We start from the raw sequence: 16,700 nt of genomic DNA on the forward strand, positions 1-16,700 counted from the left end.
ATAGGTCTCTTGAAGACAGCATACAAATGATTCTTGACTCTTTATTAACCTTGTTCTTCTGTGTCTTTTACTTGGGGAATTTAGCCTATTTACATTTAAGACTAATATTGTTAAATGTGAATTTGATACTGTCATCATGATGCTGAAACTAGCATTTTCTTACACACATAAAAAGGGAATTTTTCATAAGTAGTTATACGTATTTATGACAGATAATGTTTCTACTGATAAAATGAAATGCATGTGATTTAAATATAATTTATAAATTCTTATTTCTTTAAGTCTCTGAGTTTGGGTTTCTGTTTTGCAGGAAAAGCTAATTAACCCATATAGATATAAGTTGTCAGGAATACTGTTCTGATTAAATAAGTTTTAGCAGGTATCTAAACGATGAGAAGAAGAAAATCATGCTTGGAATTTTTAAGACCTTGCAATAAAAATAAACTTAGCACTTTTGGGGTAAAATGAGGCCAGTATATTCAGAGCATATTGAGCAAGAGGCAAGTGGTAGGAAAGAAAGATTGAGAAGCAGAAAATAATGTAGTGTATTATTTGTTATGGCAAAACACATTATTTTTAAATCAATGAATAAATAAGGAAAATGTGCATATGTGATTTGCCTGGGGGTCAGGGATCTTGGCTGGGTTGACATATGACTCTAGAGATCCACCAGCTTGCTATCCACTAGCAGTTTGACTACAAGCTGGGTTTATTGTAAATATTTGCAATATTAATATGTTGATTAATATAACTGCTCACATGCTCTTTCCTTTTGGCTAACTTTTCTTTTTTTTTTTTTTATAGTTAAGCAATATTTTTTTAATTGCATTTTAGGTTTTGAGGTACATGTGAAGAACATGCAAGATTGTTGCATAGGTACACACATGGCAGTGTGATTTGCTGCCTTCCTCCCCTTCACCTATATCTGGCATTTGCATTTTATTATTGTTGCTCTCAACAGATACCACAATCAACTGGAAGATGTAAACAATTTAAGAATATAAGTTTTTAGGTTATTTAGAGAAAATTTTTGTCATTGCTGTGGTTGTGGTTATTGTCTTAAGTAATCTTGGCAATTCTCATGGCCCAACACAGTGCCTGGAATAGTGGAGACCACAGAGACTAATCAAAGGATAAATGGATAAAAGGAACAATAATGGAATAAAGCAAGGTGGTGCAAATGCTATATGTATGCAGATAATGGAACTTCCAATTCTTCATATTCCTCATTTGAGCCCAGCTAATATGGTATAGAATAAGTATTGACATTTCTAGTTTAGAAAAGTCAAGGACTTTGCCCAAGACCACATAACTGGGAAGCGGTAGAGGCAGGATATGAATATATAACTTCCAAACATGAGGGTACTGCTTTTTTCTTTGAATAGCGGAATAATGACACTTGTAATGGTATAGAGATATGGTAGGGTAGAGAAGTATATGGCATTAAAACACAATAATATAAATAGAGTACATACTAGTACATTTGTCTCCTTGGGCTGCCATAACAAAATACCATAGACCGGGTGTCTTAAACAATAAAAACCTATTATCTCTCAGCTCTGGCTGCTGAAAGTCCCAGAGTGAGGAGTCCATGTATTTAATTTCTGGCAAAGGCTCTTCCTGGCTTGTAGACTGTGCCTTCTCTGTGGATCCTCATTTGGCATCTCCACCTGTGAGCACAAAGAAAGATCTCTGTTGTTTTTTTCCCCTCCTCACATGAACATGTGTCCTATGGAATTAGGGCCTCACTCTTGTGACTTCATTTAGTGCCTTGTCTCCAAATAACAGCAACAATGAGGAGTTAAGGCTTCAACATATAAATTTTATAGGGGGATAAAATTCACTGTATACCAGCTAGAAATATAAGTTAGGGACTTAAACCACAAATATTTGTAAGGACTTCAGTTGGGTCCTTGAAACTAAATGTTTTGGTCTAGTGAAACATTTAGTGCATATTCATCCAGAACTACCATTTTCTGCATATTAAGTATTTTGCACATCAAATTATCATGACATATAGTAATTTTTTTGATATATGATATTTTTAAATTAACCTGAATTCTAAGTGAATCTTATAGGACACTGTTTTTTCTTTTCTCTCTTTTTATAATTCTTGGGCAATATATGACAGATGCTTCAAGTACAGGAGGAAATTATAGAATTTATCTAGAAGATTTATCTCTTATTTTACAGGCACAGCAGCTTACTGATCTGGAACAAAAATTAGCTGTAGCCAAAAATGAACTGGAGAAAGCAGCTCTTGACAAGGTAAGTCTACATCCCTTAAACATTAAAATTTTAATTTTAGCAAAAAAAAAAAAAAAAAAAAAAAAAAAAATTAAAGTATACTCATTGCTTTTCTTAATTTATTAATGTATTTCCAAATGCTGTATATATAAGATGGTTACAGAATTCAGGAATGTTTGATATCTTCTTTGGAATCCAATTCTTTCTTTGTTTTTGCTGCTACAGTAAATTGACTGAAGGTTCAGTCTTTGTGAGTTCATGACTCCATTTTTCACCTCACTGGTATATTTATTCCATAATATCACAAATAAACATGCTTTAAATCACCAACTAAGGCACTATATATTAACTCTGGGTGAATGAGTTATGAAGCAAATGTAAGTAATTATTGGTGTCAAATTGTTATTAACCAGTTTTTGAATGTGTCTATCTTACAATTTACACATACCTATATTTACTTGGAAATATACACAAGAACACTGAATATAGCAATGTTTATATTAATAATAAATGGAAGTAATTTAACTGTTTATTATAAGATAATTAATACATCTCTTTTTATATATTTTCTATACTCAAATTTGAAAATAGTAATTAAAAGATAACATATATACATAAATGTATTTTATGAATATTGTTATACCTACAACATATAATGTTCAGTGAGAAAGGCAGAATTATATGTATAATATTTAACAACTGTTCAAGTACACAAAACACATTTTTAAAAATTACATAGAATGTAAAAAAAAATATGTAGAAATTTGATGTGTATATAGAAAGACAGTCACATAAAATTCATGGATACAATTGCCTTTGGGGAAAGACAGTAAAATAACACTAGGGATGTTTACAAAGTACAGTTCTACTGTGCCCTAAATACTTTATACTCCAATAATTGTACAGATACCTGCTATTTTTAATTCGTGCACAACATATATGTATATTTTATGTATTATATACATATGTATACAAACATTATATATGTGACAAATATATGTTGCACATATGCTCATGTGTATATATATATTTGTTATAGCATAGAAAATGATATATATAACAATTATACATATATTTTTATTATCAAAATTTTGCCTTTAACATTTAATTCAGATAGATATTTACTTGATATTTGTTATGTTGCTGTCTGCTTCTATTTTTTTAACATAATTTTTTTAATTAAAGAAAATATTCTGTCTGATGTCAAGGGCTTTTTTATTTTTGTGGTCACAGCTCAGTAACCATTTAATTGAGGAAATTAAGCAAGTAAGATGATTGTTGTTATAGACTTATTTTGCAATAATACTTTTATTTTGCAATAGTACACTGTATTATTACATTTGGCAATTTTGAAGGAAAGGAGATTACCTTCTAACCATCAGTTTGTACCACAGTTGTTTTAGTGAAAAATAGAGGGGAGCTTGCTCCCTATTTTTTGTTAAGTCAAGTATAATTTGTTTTTTTAAAAGCCCAGCATCATAAGATTTTTTTAAAAATTTCTATAAAACAAATTTATACCAATTTAAGCTAATCTCCAACCACATCCAACTTATACTACATATTACTTTTTAAAAATGTATACGGCTCATTGTAACATTGGTGGAATCAGAGAATCAGAGGCATTTACAATCTTAAAGCTCAAGTAGACCGCCTTTGTTGTAATCCTTTCACTGCTATTCCTGCACAATCACTGCAATATGATGTAAAATCCTAGAAAATCATTGGATTCCCATGATTCTGAAGCAGGCTGTTCTTCTCTGAGTTTTTACCCTCTCTGACTCTTGGAATATTATTCCTTATATTAAATGTCCTCCCAATTTGACTACATATAATCTTTTTAGTCAGTCAATGACTAAAGAGCTTTGAAATGCCTTTGTTTGTGTGTGGCCATCCTATTCTAGGTACAATGGGAGATAGAAAATATATGAGACAAGGTCTTGGGTCCCATATCTCTCACAATTATGTTTAGCACTAACAATTAGGAAATAATTGTATGCTGAGACATGAGGCAACAGAATCGCAGAGAATAAATATGTATTTTGTAAGTACCTGTGGGTCATAGGGCATGGTATAGTCACAAAACACTTTATTTTTCAACTGAAATTTGGCCTGAGTCAAAGGGTTACTGTAGAGTTGTTCCTCCATCTTTAGTTATGTTAGAAACAGGTGCTTGGTGCTGCAAAGAAATATCAGCACTGAGACAAAGGATCTTTCAGCAAAGCAGTTTTTACTTCCTAGACTGCAGGAAAAGTACACTTGCTAGCCATCTTGCCATGAGAGTACAATGAACAAAGGAAAAGCAGACATATTTACCCCTTATGAATTTGGGGTCATCCTTACTGCTGTGTCTGATCCTTGTTGGCTGGAGTCAGACCTCACCATCTAAACTAAAACACAATTGGCTAATAACTTAACACTTTTTTAAACAGGTAAAGGGCATAGGCTGCAAGCTGGGGTATACTGGTGAGCATGTCCAGCACAGATATTTTGGTTAAAGTACAAGGACATAGAATGAACTACGTGCCTATAAGCATGGCATGTTTAACAACTACATAGGATAGGGCTTAACAGAGATTTATTAGCATATTTATGATTTATTCTTTAACAAGAAAGGAAACTTTGAAGAGAAACTTTTACTTCCCACAAGTTATATATATTCTTACCCATTCTATGTTCTTCTAAACAGTTCTACCACCCAACCTCTATCATTATGTCCCTAAATTTCAGGATGAGAGGCTGTATGTTCCAGTGGCTAAATAATGGCCTCCAGAGATAGTCTACTTGTCTTCAAATCATGACTCTTTGACTGAATGACTGTGTTCAAATTTCTCAAAATCTTTTTGTCTCATGGGGAATAACAATAAACTTTATTTATAAGGGCGGTGGGAAAATCATACACAGCCAAAAATTACAGTACTAGGTACGATGCCTGGAAGACATTCACTAAGCTTAGTAGTTATTATTATTGTTAGTGAATAAGATCACAGACTGCGTATCTGTGATAACAATTCCCTCTTTAACCCTCAGATCTTGTCGCTCCTTTTGGTAACTACAAATGCCTTTCATATTACTGGAGGCTGATTTTAACAAATCTTATGTAAGATACATATGAGGCTCATAAACTGTAGCAATAAAGTTAGATAGAAATGCTAGTTGACTTCAAAAGGGATAAAAACTACAGCGTAATGAAATGGATTTTCACCTCTCTCCATCATCTTTATATGAGGCTCTTAAAATACTCTTCAGGTATCTAGTTCCCAAGAATATAATATCTGGAATTCAAATAACCCTAAGTACCTCATGCATATGAAAACATCTTAACACTTCAACTTGATTCTTATGACATATTTAATGAAAGAAGTCTCAGTTTAGCATCCCAGCATGAACAATAATAATATCAAGAGCTAAGAATCAACCTTGAGTTTCTAAAAAATCAATTATTTATTTGGCAGTATCTTATGAATTATATATAGTTGGCCTCAGCTACTGGAATACAAAATAAGCTTTTTGCTATGAAAAATCTCTCAAACTTTTACACCAAAAATATTTGTATAGTATCTGTCCCTCATAAAATTTCACCTGGGAAAGCATACATTATTACATCCATATTACAGATGATATAGCTACTAGGGTAGGTGACCTACACAGACGCCAATGACTGAGTAATAACAGAATGAGAAATTTTTTTGCCACCACACAGTGTCTGGCACATAGCAGGAAAATAATAAATAGTTCTTAATTAAAAATAAAGACCTGACCTAAATGAATAAACATTCTAGTCATCCTCCATACAAGGGACCTGGATATTACTGGAGCAGAGGTCCCAAAATATTGAATGCCTTTCCCGAGCTCTCTAAGGTGATTTTATGGCAGAAATAAAGTTAGGGAGAAAGTGTTTGGCCTCATAGCCTCTCATGGTCTTTCCAAAGTCCACAGTTGAGGACGTAGTGTCTTCATGTTAAAGAATTAAGGTAACATGAAAAATATCTTGTAATGTTTCATTTGTATAGAGATTAGATATTAGGGGCATAGTTGTCTTTGCAAGGTATGTCTTGTTGTCTCTATGAAAAATGCATTTTTCTGAGAAAAGTACTAACATACACCAAAAAAACCTATCGTCTAAATCTTCCACCATCTTAAGATCACATATAAGAAAAAATTTCTTATAAACTTTTAATATTATATAGTGTGGTAGTATTTTTAATAAATGAAATACATTTCTTATCTAATATACAGTATAAAATAAGAAATATTTCATTATTTTCTTGTTTAACAGAGTACTAACCTATATTCTCTGGAGGATTTGCTTAAGTTTTTATATAACAAGCCTGTGTTGTATTAGAAACTGATGATGCCACAGAAAAGATATCAGCCTTTGAGAAATTTTGTTAAAAGTAAACATCAAACATATAAACAACAAGATAATTTGAAATGATGGTTAGGACTAAATAAGATATAAAATTAGGAAATAAAATAACAATTTTATGAAAGAAGCATTCCTAGAAAGAGTATTAGGGGACTATTTCCATGAAAATAGTGTGTGAGCTAAGGCATACATTTTATAAGTGGCAGTTTCTATATGGGTATTTGGAAGGGTTCTGCAGGCAGAGGAAGCAGCATTTGTAAAGGCTCTAATATGGAAATGAGTTTGAGATGCTTGAGGATATTGTGATAAAGAGGGCATTTTAGTTAAGGAACTTGCATTTTACTATCACATTTTAAAACAAATGAAAAAAGTGGTGTCCTGCAGGGACCGGAAAGACAGAGCAAAAACAAGACTGGCTGTACATGGTTTACATCATATTTCATTAGGTGACAGCTTTTTTTAGCAAACTTCAAAGGAAACAGTAGCCTGCAGTTTAAAACATATGACACCTAACAGTATAAATAAAAATGTAATGGCATCATGAGGTAAAATCATCCTCTGGGTTTTGCTCATGGAACTGAGTCAAACCTGAGTAGCATGACTAATAGGTTCTATTAAGTTAGAGGAATGTAAGGGGCATTAGGAAGAAAGATGACCAAATTAAGGCAGGGTTCCTCAATCTGTGGTTGCTGGCAGGAAAATAAGTCTACAGTGCAATCAAGGAATGGAACCAGAATCTAAGATAGGAGGACATGTTTCAAACTTATGGTCCAAAAGAGAAATGAAGCCAGAAAGTAAGAGGTTAAGAATAGATTGAAACATAAGAGGAAAGATGGGACACTACTATGGCAATGGGAGTAGATTTGGATGTTACATTTTGTGATGTGTATTGGGTTAATCTCGTGTGGTCCTGGCATCATCAAGAGGTCTCTGGAAGCAGATGATTGCACCAAACTTCAGATAATTAAAAATCTAACATATATGCACATCCCCTTCAATGTTCTATCGAAATACCTGTCTTGCCTAAATAGCACTTATTTAAGTTTGATATTTGAAAGCATTAACTTGAAGCTGTTCATGATTTATTTTCAGCATCTGAGTTTAGTTAATATTCAACTTTAGGGATTTGTCTGTTAACATATACCTTCAGCATGTTATAAATCCAACTTTTAGATATGTACTGTGTTAAGTGGAACTCAGATGTTAATACAGTGAGTACAATAACATCATTGCTCTCTGCATAATTGAAGCTTTGAAAGTCCACATTTCAAAGCCACAATTTCTTTGGTTCTTGGCCATGACATGCCCGACTTTGTCACATGAACTATTTTCCATTGTCTCACTTTAATATGCAGAAAAGAAAACATTTAAATTGTCCAGTGGCATCTGGATTATTTCTCTCCTGACACAGCAGTCAATGTTGTGACCTTCTGGTCTGTAGTGAGAAAGGAAGGGTCAATGGATATTGAAACAAAGAACCAACAGAAACAGAAATCTGAACTACTACTTCTTTGTTTGAATTAACTTATAAATTTCCATCACTACCATATAGAAATAATATTTTCATTTAATTTTTTTAAGTATTTTATTCAAAAAACCTTTTGTTGAATCTCACCTAATGTATCAGGAATTGTGCAGGGAGCTGGCAACTTGTGTGTGTGTGTGTGCGTGCGCGCGTGTGTGTGTGTGTGTGTGTGTGTGTGTGTAAATGAAAAATAGTAACAATTTGAAAAAACAGGACAATAATTTAAAAAAATGTGGGAAGTAGGGGAGGGAGTCATAATCCAAGGACTAAAGCAAGGATATCAAACAGACCATTTTGAATTAAAAAAATCAGTTACCGGATGTCATCATTCATCAAAACCTCCTCTTGCCATCTTAACAATACTCCTCCACCCTGGACCTTATGAGATTCTAATTTTGTCTTAGATAAATTGACCACAAGATTCATAAGAAAATATATATCTGTCCAGTTTATAATATATTCCCACTTGAGTCTATTACTACTTTTTAAAAATATCTTGACACAGCCAAAAGAGAAAAAAATGAGAGATTCCTTGAACTGCTATTCTATCAGCAGAGATTCTCATCTTAAAGATTAATGTTACTATATACCATATAAGAGTCAAAAGCACAGTGGCAGGTTTTGGGAAGGAGCCAAGTCAACCCTCAGAAAGATGAACATGAGGGCTTTATAGTAAAGAAAAAGAGAAGAGTAGAGGGTGCTATATAAAGGTGTGTGATAATAGACAAAAATGAAGTAGTTTTGTTGGAAGCACACTGTTTTTTTTTAGCATAGACAACAGACTTTGCTGCTTCTTTGATTCATGGGCACACTAAAAGTGTGAACTACACATTTGTGCCAGCTTGTCCATGGGTCTGGGCCCCAGAATCTAATCTCTCTCTTCATCACTCATGGCCCAAAGGCCATATCTCATGTCTCTAACATGAGATAACATGAGATATTATCTTATTAGTCCATGCCATACCCCAAATTACCCCTTAGCTGCCATAGAAATAGCCTGCGAGTTTTCCCAAAAAGTTTATGTCTCTTTCTTTTGGTAACTAAAGATCTCTCTTTCACTATATATGTATGTGTATATATATATATATATATATATATATATATATATATATTTCACTATATATAGTGTGTTCATGACATATAACTATGTATAATAATGTATATTATTATATGTCATATATATGCCTTACCAGTATTTAAAAATATTACTAGAAGTAAAAATTGGGGATTAGATGGGAGTTGGTGGTGGTTGTCTACATTAGTCAGTTTGCCTTGTGGTTTACATCAGAAATCTACCTGTGTGAAAATTTTAATCTTCTTCATAGTAAAGCAGTAATAATAATGCCTGTTTCATATCAGTTTAACTCCTATTGTCACTGGAAAGAGGTTGTGATCCAGAACCCAAGAGAGTGTTCTTGGACCTCACACAAGATAGAATGTCAAGCCAATCTGTAAAGTGAAAGCAAGTTTACGAAGAAAGTGAAGAAATAAATGAATGGCAACTTCATAGGCAGAGCAGCCCTCAGGGCTGCTGATTGCCAATGATTATAGTTATCTCTTGATTATATGCTAAATAATAGGCAGATTATTCATGAATTTTCTGGGAAAGGGATGGGCAATTTGGACCTCAGGTTTCCTCCCATTTTTAGACATATAAGGTAACTTTGTGACATTGTCATGGCATTTGTAAAATGTCATGGTACTGGTGGGAGTGTCTTTTAGTATGTTAATGCATTATGATTAGTATACAATGAGGAGTGAGGATGACCAGCAGTCGGTCCCCCTCATTGCCATTTTGGTTTGGTGTTTTGGTCAGCTTCTTTACTGTAACCTGTTTTATCAGCAAGGTCTTTGTGACCTATATCATGGGCTGACCTCCTATCTCACACTGTGACTATGAATGCCGAAACTGGGAATGCAGCTCAGTAGATCTAAGCCTTATTTTACCCAGCCCCTATTCAAGATGGAGTTGCTCTGGTTCAAATGCCCATGACACTATTACCTAACAAGGCTCAGAGGAAACGAGAGTTTTATAAGAGACAAATTTGTTTTTACCATTATGTGGGGAAATTAAATAGATGTATAGGTAATTTGAGAAACACAAAAAACTACATTGCTATGGCAACAATTCTAAATACAGAAAGTTGGTGCAGAAAGAAAGATGGCAAGTTTCATCAGCAGAATAAACGGACAACCTATAGAATGGGAAAAATATTTGCAAATTATGCATCTGACAAAGGACTAATAACCAGCATATATAAGGAACTTAAATTTATAAGAGAAAAACAACCTCATTAAAAAGTAGGCAAATGACATGAACAGGCATTTTTCCAAAGACGACATACATTGCAGCCAACAAGCATAAGAAAAAAGCTCAATATCACTAATTATTAGAGAAATGCAAATCAAAACCACAATGAGATACCATCTCACACCAATCAGAATGCTATTATTAAAAAATTAAAAAAAAAACAGATGGTAGTGAGATTGTAGAGAAAAGGGAAGACTTATGTAGGTAGTGAGAATGTTAATTAGTTCAACCATTGTTGAAAGCAGTATGACAATTCCTCAAAGAGCTAAAGGCAGAACTACCATTTGAACCAGTCACCCCATTACTGGGTACATACCAAGAGGTATATATACTTTTCTTCCATAAAGACACAAGCATGTGAATGTTTATTGCAGCACTATTCACAATAGCAAAGACATAGAATCAACCTAAATGCCCTTCAATGACAGATTGGATAAAGAAAATGTGATACATATGCACCATGGAATACTATGCAGCCATAAAAAAAATGAGATCATGTCTTCTGCAAGAACATGGATGGAGTTGGAGGCTATTATCCTTAGCAAGCTAATGCAGGTACAGAAAACCAAATAGCCACTACTCCCACATGGGAGCTAAATGATGAGAACTTAGGAAAACAAAGAAGGAAAGGACAAACACTGGGGTCTACGTAAGGGTGGAGGGTGGGAGGATGTGAAGAGGAAGTGGAGTAGAAAGGATAACTGCTGGGTACTGGACTTAATACCTAGGAGATGAAATAACCTGTATAAAAAAACCCTCATGACACAAATTTACCTATTTAACAAACCTTCTTATGTGCCTCCAAACTAAAAGTTAAAAAAAGATGGTAAGTTTCTAAAAAGGATATTTTCTACATCAGAGTAACCTAGAGTATAATTCCTTTCCTGCAAACTATCATGATGGACATCATGTCAGTTCAAAAGAAACTAGTCAGATATATCTGTATTTTAGTGTTCAAAATATATCATGAAACGCATTAGCTCCTAGAAACAGACTGAGTGTAGATAAAAAAGTATATCACAATGAAATTTATAAATTAGGCAATTACATTTGAAAACTGATATGCATTTTTGTTGGGAGTGAGTGTAGGCTAGGAGGAAAGGGAGAATGCAAGCACATAATTGATGACTGTCGCTAAATGTAAACATATTAATGCCTCTCTTTTGTAGGAGTCACAGATGAAGGCAATGAAAGAGACTGTGCAACTCTGCTTGACATCCGTTTTCCGTGATCAGCCTCCTCCCCCTTTGAGTTTAATCACATCAAATCCAACTCAGATGTTACTCCCACCCAGGAATATTGCCTCTAAACTTCCAAATGCCAGGACCAAAAGCAAGGTACCTACCTTTTATTTGTATTTTGTAAATTAACAGCAAGTAATGTGTTGTCTTTAAAGCCCTGTGTATATAATCACCAGAGTGGATCCAGGTATGATAACAAATCCATTGAAAGATTAGAAGGAAAATGGAAGGTAGAAACCCCATTTGTAAAATCTCCATAGTTACTATAAGAATGTTTGAAAGGAGCTTTCCTTTCGTAGAGAAACTAGCTGTTTCTTAAGTAGAATCACCTAATTGTTTAACAAAAAACAAATGCTAATAATGTTGGAATAAGTTAAAAGAAAGTATCTTATATTACATTGCAATAAACAACATAGGTTTGATATGGAGAATATTTTCTTCTGGGGTATAAGTATCTTTACAAAAGTACTTTTTTTTTTTTAAGTCTACAACTCTGAACACTGGCTGCACATTAGAATCTTAGTGTACATATTTTTAAAAGTATGCTTAGGTGTAGTTAAATTTCAAAAAGCCTAACCTCTGGGATTTTTTTCCCCCAGACCTATTAAATTAGATTTTTTTCAGGTTAGACGCCAGTTAATCAGTAATTTTTCAAAGTCCCAGGGTATTTTAACGTACGTTCAAGTTTAAGGACAACTCATTTGAGCAAATCTTCTTCCAAATTCCCTTCAACAACCTATTTTAGATAAAACAAAGAACATTTAATGGTGCTTTTGTTTCAATCTTCAAAAACATTCATTTATAGGTTCTACATTGAAATACATCCTGACAGCCAGAAATCATCTTTGGAGAAAGGAGTTTTGTTTTGGGCAGTATGTTTGAAAGATCTAGTTCTCTGATCACTTGTCTTAGCATCACTTGTTATTAAAATGAGTGCTGTGGATACCAGCCTGACTTCTAAATGCAAATCTCAAGGGTCCAGCACAGAAAACTTAAGAACCACTAATGCAAATACCTAATGATGTGTTACATCTGGCTTCCTTACTGCCTATTTCTGAGATTTTCTATTTTTGAACTAAAGTGGGTAGATTAGGGAAATGCTATTTTCAGGATGGAGAATCAGAAATAAGTGGAACAAAATAAATCTTCTGATGTACTGTTTTTATCTGTAATTAGTCAACTTATGAATGATAAAGATGTGGTCTGTATGAGATCATTATGTAATATTAACGTTTTGCTTTTAAAAATTATTCAAAACAATGTATTTTAACTTTATTATATTTTTATCTTTATTTTTCTATGTACTGAAGGACCTCTAAGAATTTTGAAGCCAATATTTTTCTCATTAATTTTGTTCTGCCTCTTCATTAAAAAGTAAAGATTCAAAGTTTTGTTTACTTAACAAAACTCAGGCAAAATAAGTACATGATCCTGTATTTTTTTAATGTTCATCATGAAAAATTTTGGTAATATCTTTGAAACTTGTCATTGGTGAAACGCACAGCTGCACAGTCTTACCTATCTATCAGAAAACCACACCCTTAGTCCACTTAGTGTTAAGTCTCCAGAGGAGGAAAGGTTGTCTCATTAAGACTTTGGGCAAAACAGCTTTGTAATTCTATGGACACATTATATTTGTTTCTAACTCAAAATATTTTTGTTTAAAATCATTATTAAAACTAGACTTTCTTTTTACATGTGTTTGATTACAGAAACTAATATTCTCTAAATAATGGGAAAAAATCCAACTAGACTGTTTTTGACCTTGAATATGTGGAGGAAATTACTGGTTGTTGCTGTAACTGGTTTTCTATGAATAAATGTCTGCCTTGTCTTTGAAATAAATAATATAAATATTTATTATTTCTCTTGGCTTATCACAGGAAAAAAGAAAATAGTTTAGATGAATGTAGTTTGGTGATTGCCTATTTTTAAAAAAACAATAAGAGAAAAAGCCAGTTGTTTAAGATAGAATTTAGTAAAACTAATATATTGTACTATAGAACATTCTGTTTTACAAAGATGTTCATTAAAAGTTTGTATGGTATTTATGCTTTACTCATTTATCTTTTTAATAGTGGTGAAAATTATATTTTATGTATGCTTGGGACTTAATTCTAAACAGGCCCCTCATAGCTACTATTTTAAGAATCTTGAATAATATAATGTGATATGGGTGTATATAATAAGAACAAACCTTTCAGTCATTGAATAATTATTCTCTGTATCAAAAAAGACAACTTGTAAATGAGGACATTTGAATAGCTTCACATTCTTCAGTTGACCAATAATAGCCACAATGATATGCAGTGCCTGTTGAGAGTTGTGAGACAACCCTATCACATGACCTTTCAGTGCCTCAGTTTTCTTAGTACTAAATTCAGAGTGTTATTGTGATGTGAGTACTCAAAATAATAATTCGTCTCATTTTCCATAGTATCTGGCCATCTTCATTTACTTTCATTAGGTTTTTAAAATTATCAATCCTTATTTTAGAGAGATCTTTGTTTTTTTCCTGATGTGATTTCTTACATTTCCTAGTAAGCAATTTTCAACTCATATATACAAAATGATAAGATAGTGCCCTAAATTTGTTATTCATTTTTTCTTCCAGCAGATTGGTTAATGAAGCCAAATTTTTTACTCTTGTGCATGCACGTGTCCATATTTATGTGTGTGTGTGTTTATGTGTATATATTTGTATATATGTACATAGGTACATAAACATACAAATATTGTGTATATACATACATATACAAAAAACTATTTTATATGTATCATTTATATATATATATATGTATATATGTATATACACACACACACACACACACACACACACACACACATAATTGTGAATTTTAAAAGCCACAGGTTCACGAAGGGAAGAGGATAAAACTGCAAGTGTTTACTAGAAAAAGGTTAAAAATAATTTATATATTAGTACCCCCACCACTTATTGTATTTATTATGGTGCATACCTGTTACATACACTATTAGAGATATAACTTAAGTTTCTGCTGAGGGCCTTTAATCAAGTCTATCAGATACTTCTTCATCACTGCCCCTTTTACATTTGAGATACCTGTTTCTTTCTAATTTGAGTGAATTTGTTTTTACCCTTCCAGTTAGAATTATTTTTCTTCCCTCAGTGCTTTGACAGCTGAGTGTTTGCCACTCTTGGCCCTTGGTCATCCCTTGAATACAGTTATGTCTGCATGTGTCTCCCTTCTTCAGAGAGATGATGTGCTTAGGTCATTGATCTGTTTACCATTAGTGTCCAGAACGTTTCTAGAATATTCATTTGAAATTACACTTGTTGTATGCCTTTCTTCTTCTTACAAATTTTACTTATTTGTGTTAGAAAATTATATATTATTGTTTATTTAATTCTTTGTATTCAACTACATTGGTTTTCTTCTGTTTGCCAGTACTCTGCTGTTAACTAAGAGAGCAAATTTGAAATGACACCATCCTGAACTTTTGGAGATCGCAGCCAAATTTTCTATAAGAAACAACAACAAAAATGCAGGATTTGTTCTTAGTAGTAGATCAGGTCATCTTTTGTTTGTTTTCTTGTTTTCTAGATCCTTGGATATAAATACACAGATGATGTATCTGTTATGTCTTTGTTATGATATTACATATTCGTTATGTAGAAAATAATATTCTTTCAAATATATAAAGAGCCAAGGTAGAAACCAGGTGATCTGATCTGCATTTTGGATAAAATTAACCCAACTAAAGTAAAAACAAACAAACCATGTGACAATCTTCTGACCTATGTAGGAGAGGATGATGACCTGCTTTATGTCAATGACACTGGAAATATGATTTGAAATGTTATTGAGTCATAAAATTGTCATGACTTAGTGACTAAATGGGAAGCATGAAGGGAAGAAATCAAGAATAACATCGCTTGCATTCATTCATTATGATGTAAAAGGCAACAGCAGGTTATAAAGGGAAGCAAAACTGGTTTGTTTTTAACCTGCTGTGTTTTGAGTTTCTGTCATAAAACAAAGTACCCATATCCAGTAGATGATTATATATTTAAACCTGGAACTGAGGGAAGATATCTGAATAAAGATATAAAGTTAGATATCATCACCATGAATAGGTGTTAAATATTGGAATAAATAAAATTATCTGAATAGATGGTATAGAGTAAAAAGATGTGAGGGCTGCAAAGACACTAGACGTGAGAAGTAACGAGTATGGTTTTATGTGTAAGCTTATAGATGGAATGTTTATGATGAAAGTGCATTTATTCCCATCATTTTTCCTGAGATACTCTCTAATGTATATTTAAGCTGAGAGCCATGACTTTTCTATGCCTATTTTACTAGTGCAAAAAATAGAGCACGCATGTCATTGTGTATATTTAGAATGACAAATACTCCAGTGATCTGTTGGAGCTGGCTCCTATGTGCTTGCAAAAGTTGACTGTTAAATTTATAGAATTTGTACTATTCAACTGTTAAATAGAGGCATTATTAAATATTATATATATTTGCATATTAAATAAATTCTACTGATGGCAATGGGGTAAATACCAAAGCTACTATATAGTGCTGTAATCAATCTATGGTCTTAAGGATATTGTATATTTTGGACTTGTATAGTGGAAATACTATATAATAGTATATTACTGCATATCTCTTTGCAATTTGTGTTCAATGACTTGATGTTAGTAGGTTGAAATTGGTAATATTTATACTGTAGAAATTTACAAGCACTATAAATCTGGGTCCTCCAAACCCACAGAGCTAGTGAATAGCATGCAGTGTGTGTGTGTGTGTGTGTGTGTGTGTATGTGTGTGTGTGTGTAACATTTAAGATAGGATTACTGGGCATTATAGATAATATACGAAAAGTATGTGACTAACATTTATTCTACTGCTGTGTGGTAGAGCTAGATGCATAGCAGTGCTCAGAAAAGGCAAAATAATTATGAAATGAAAAGGCTTGTTCAATTAGTGGCATTCAGAAAAAAACTAGTTTTCTATATCT

At 33.0% G+C, this 16,700-nt stretch overlaps 1 protein-coding gene across 3 annotated transcripts in view; it reads left to right on the top strand.

Annotated features, from left to right (window-relative positions):
* Positions 1–16,700, top strand: part of LUZP2 (leucine zipper protein 2) — a 569,126-nt gene that overhangs the window by 473,674 nt on the left and 78,752 nt on the right. For all 3 annotated transcript variants that reach the window (XM_032241009.1, XM_032241010.1, XM_032241011.1), the window contains exons 8-9: positions 2,194–2,268; positions 11,619–11,786. In XM_032241009.1, the coding sequence (XP_032096900.1) occupies positions 2,194–2,268; positions 11,619–11,786 (243 nt within the window). The remainder of the gene's footprint in view (positions 1–2,193; positions 2,269–11,618; positions 11,787–16,700) is intronic.

The sequence above is a fragment of the Sapajus apella genome, unplaced genomic scaffold, assembly GCF_009761245.1.
Source record: "Sapajus apella isolate SASKATOON/1434 unplaced genomic scaffold, GSC_monkey_1.0 scaffold47, whole genome shotgun sequence".
NCBI classification, from domain to species: Eukaryota; Metazoa; Chordata; class Mammalia; order Primates; family Cebidae; genus Sapajus; species Sapajus apella.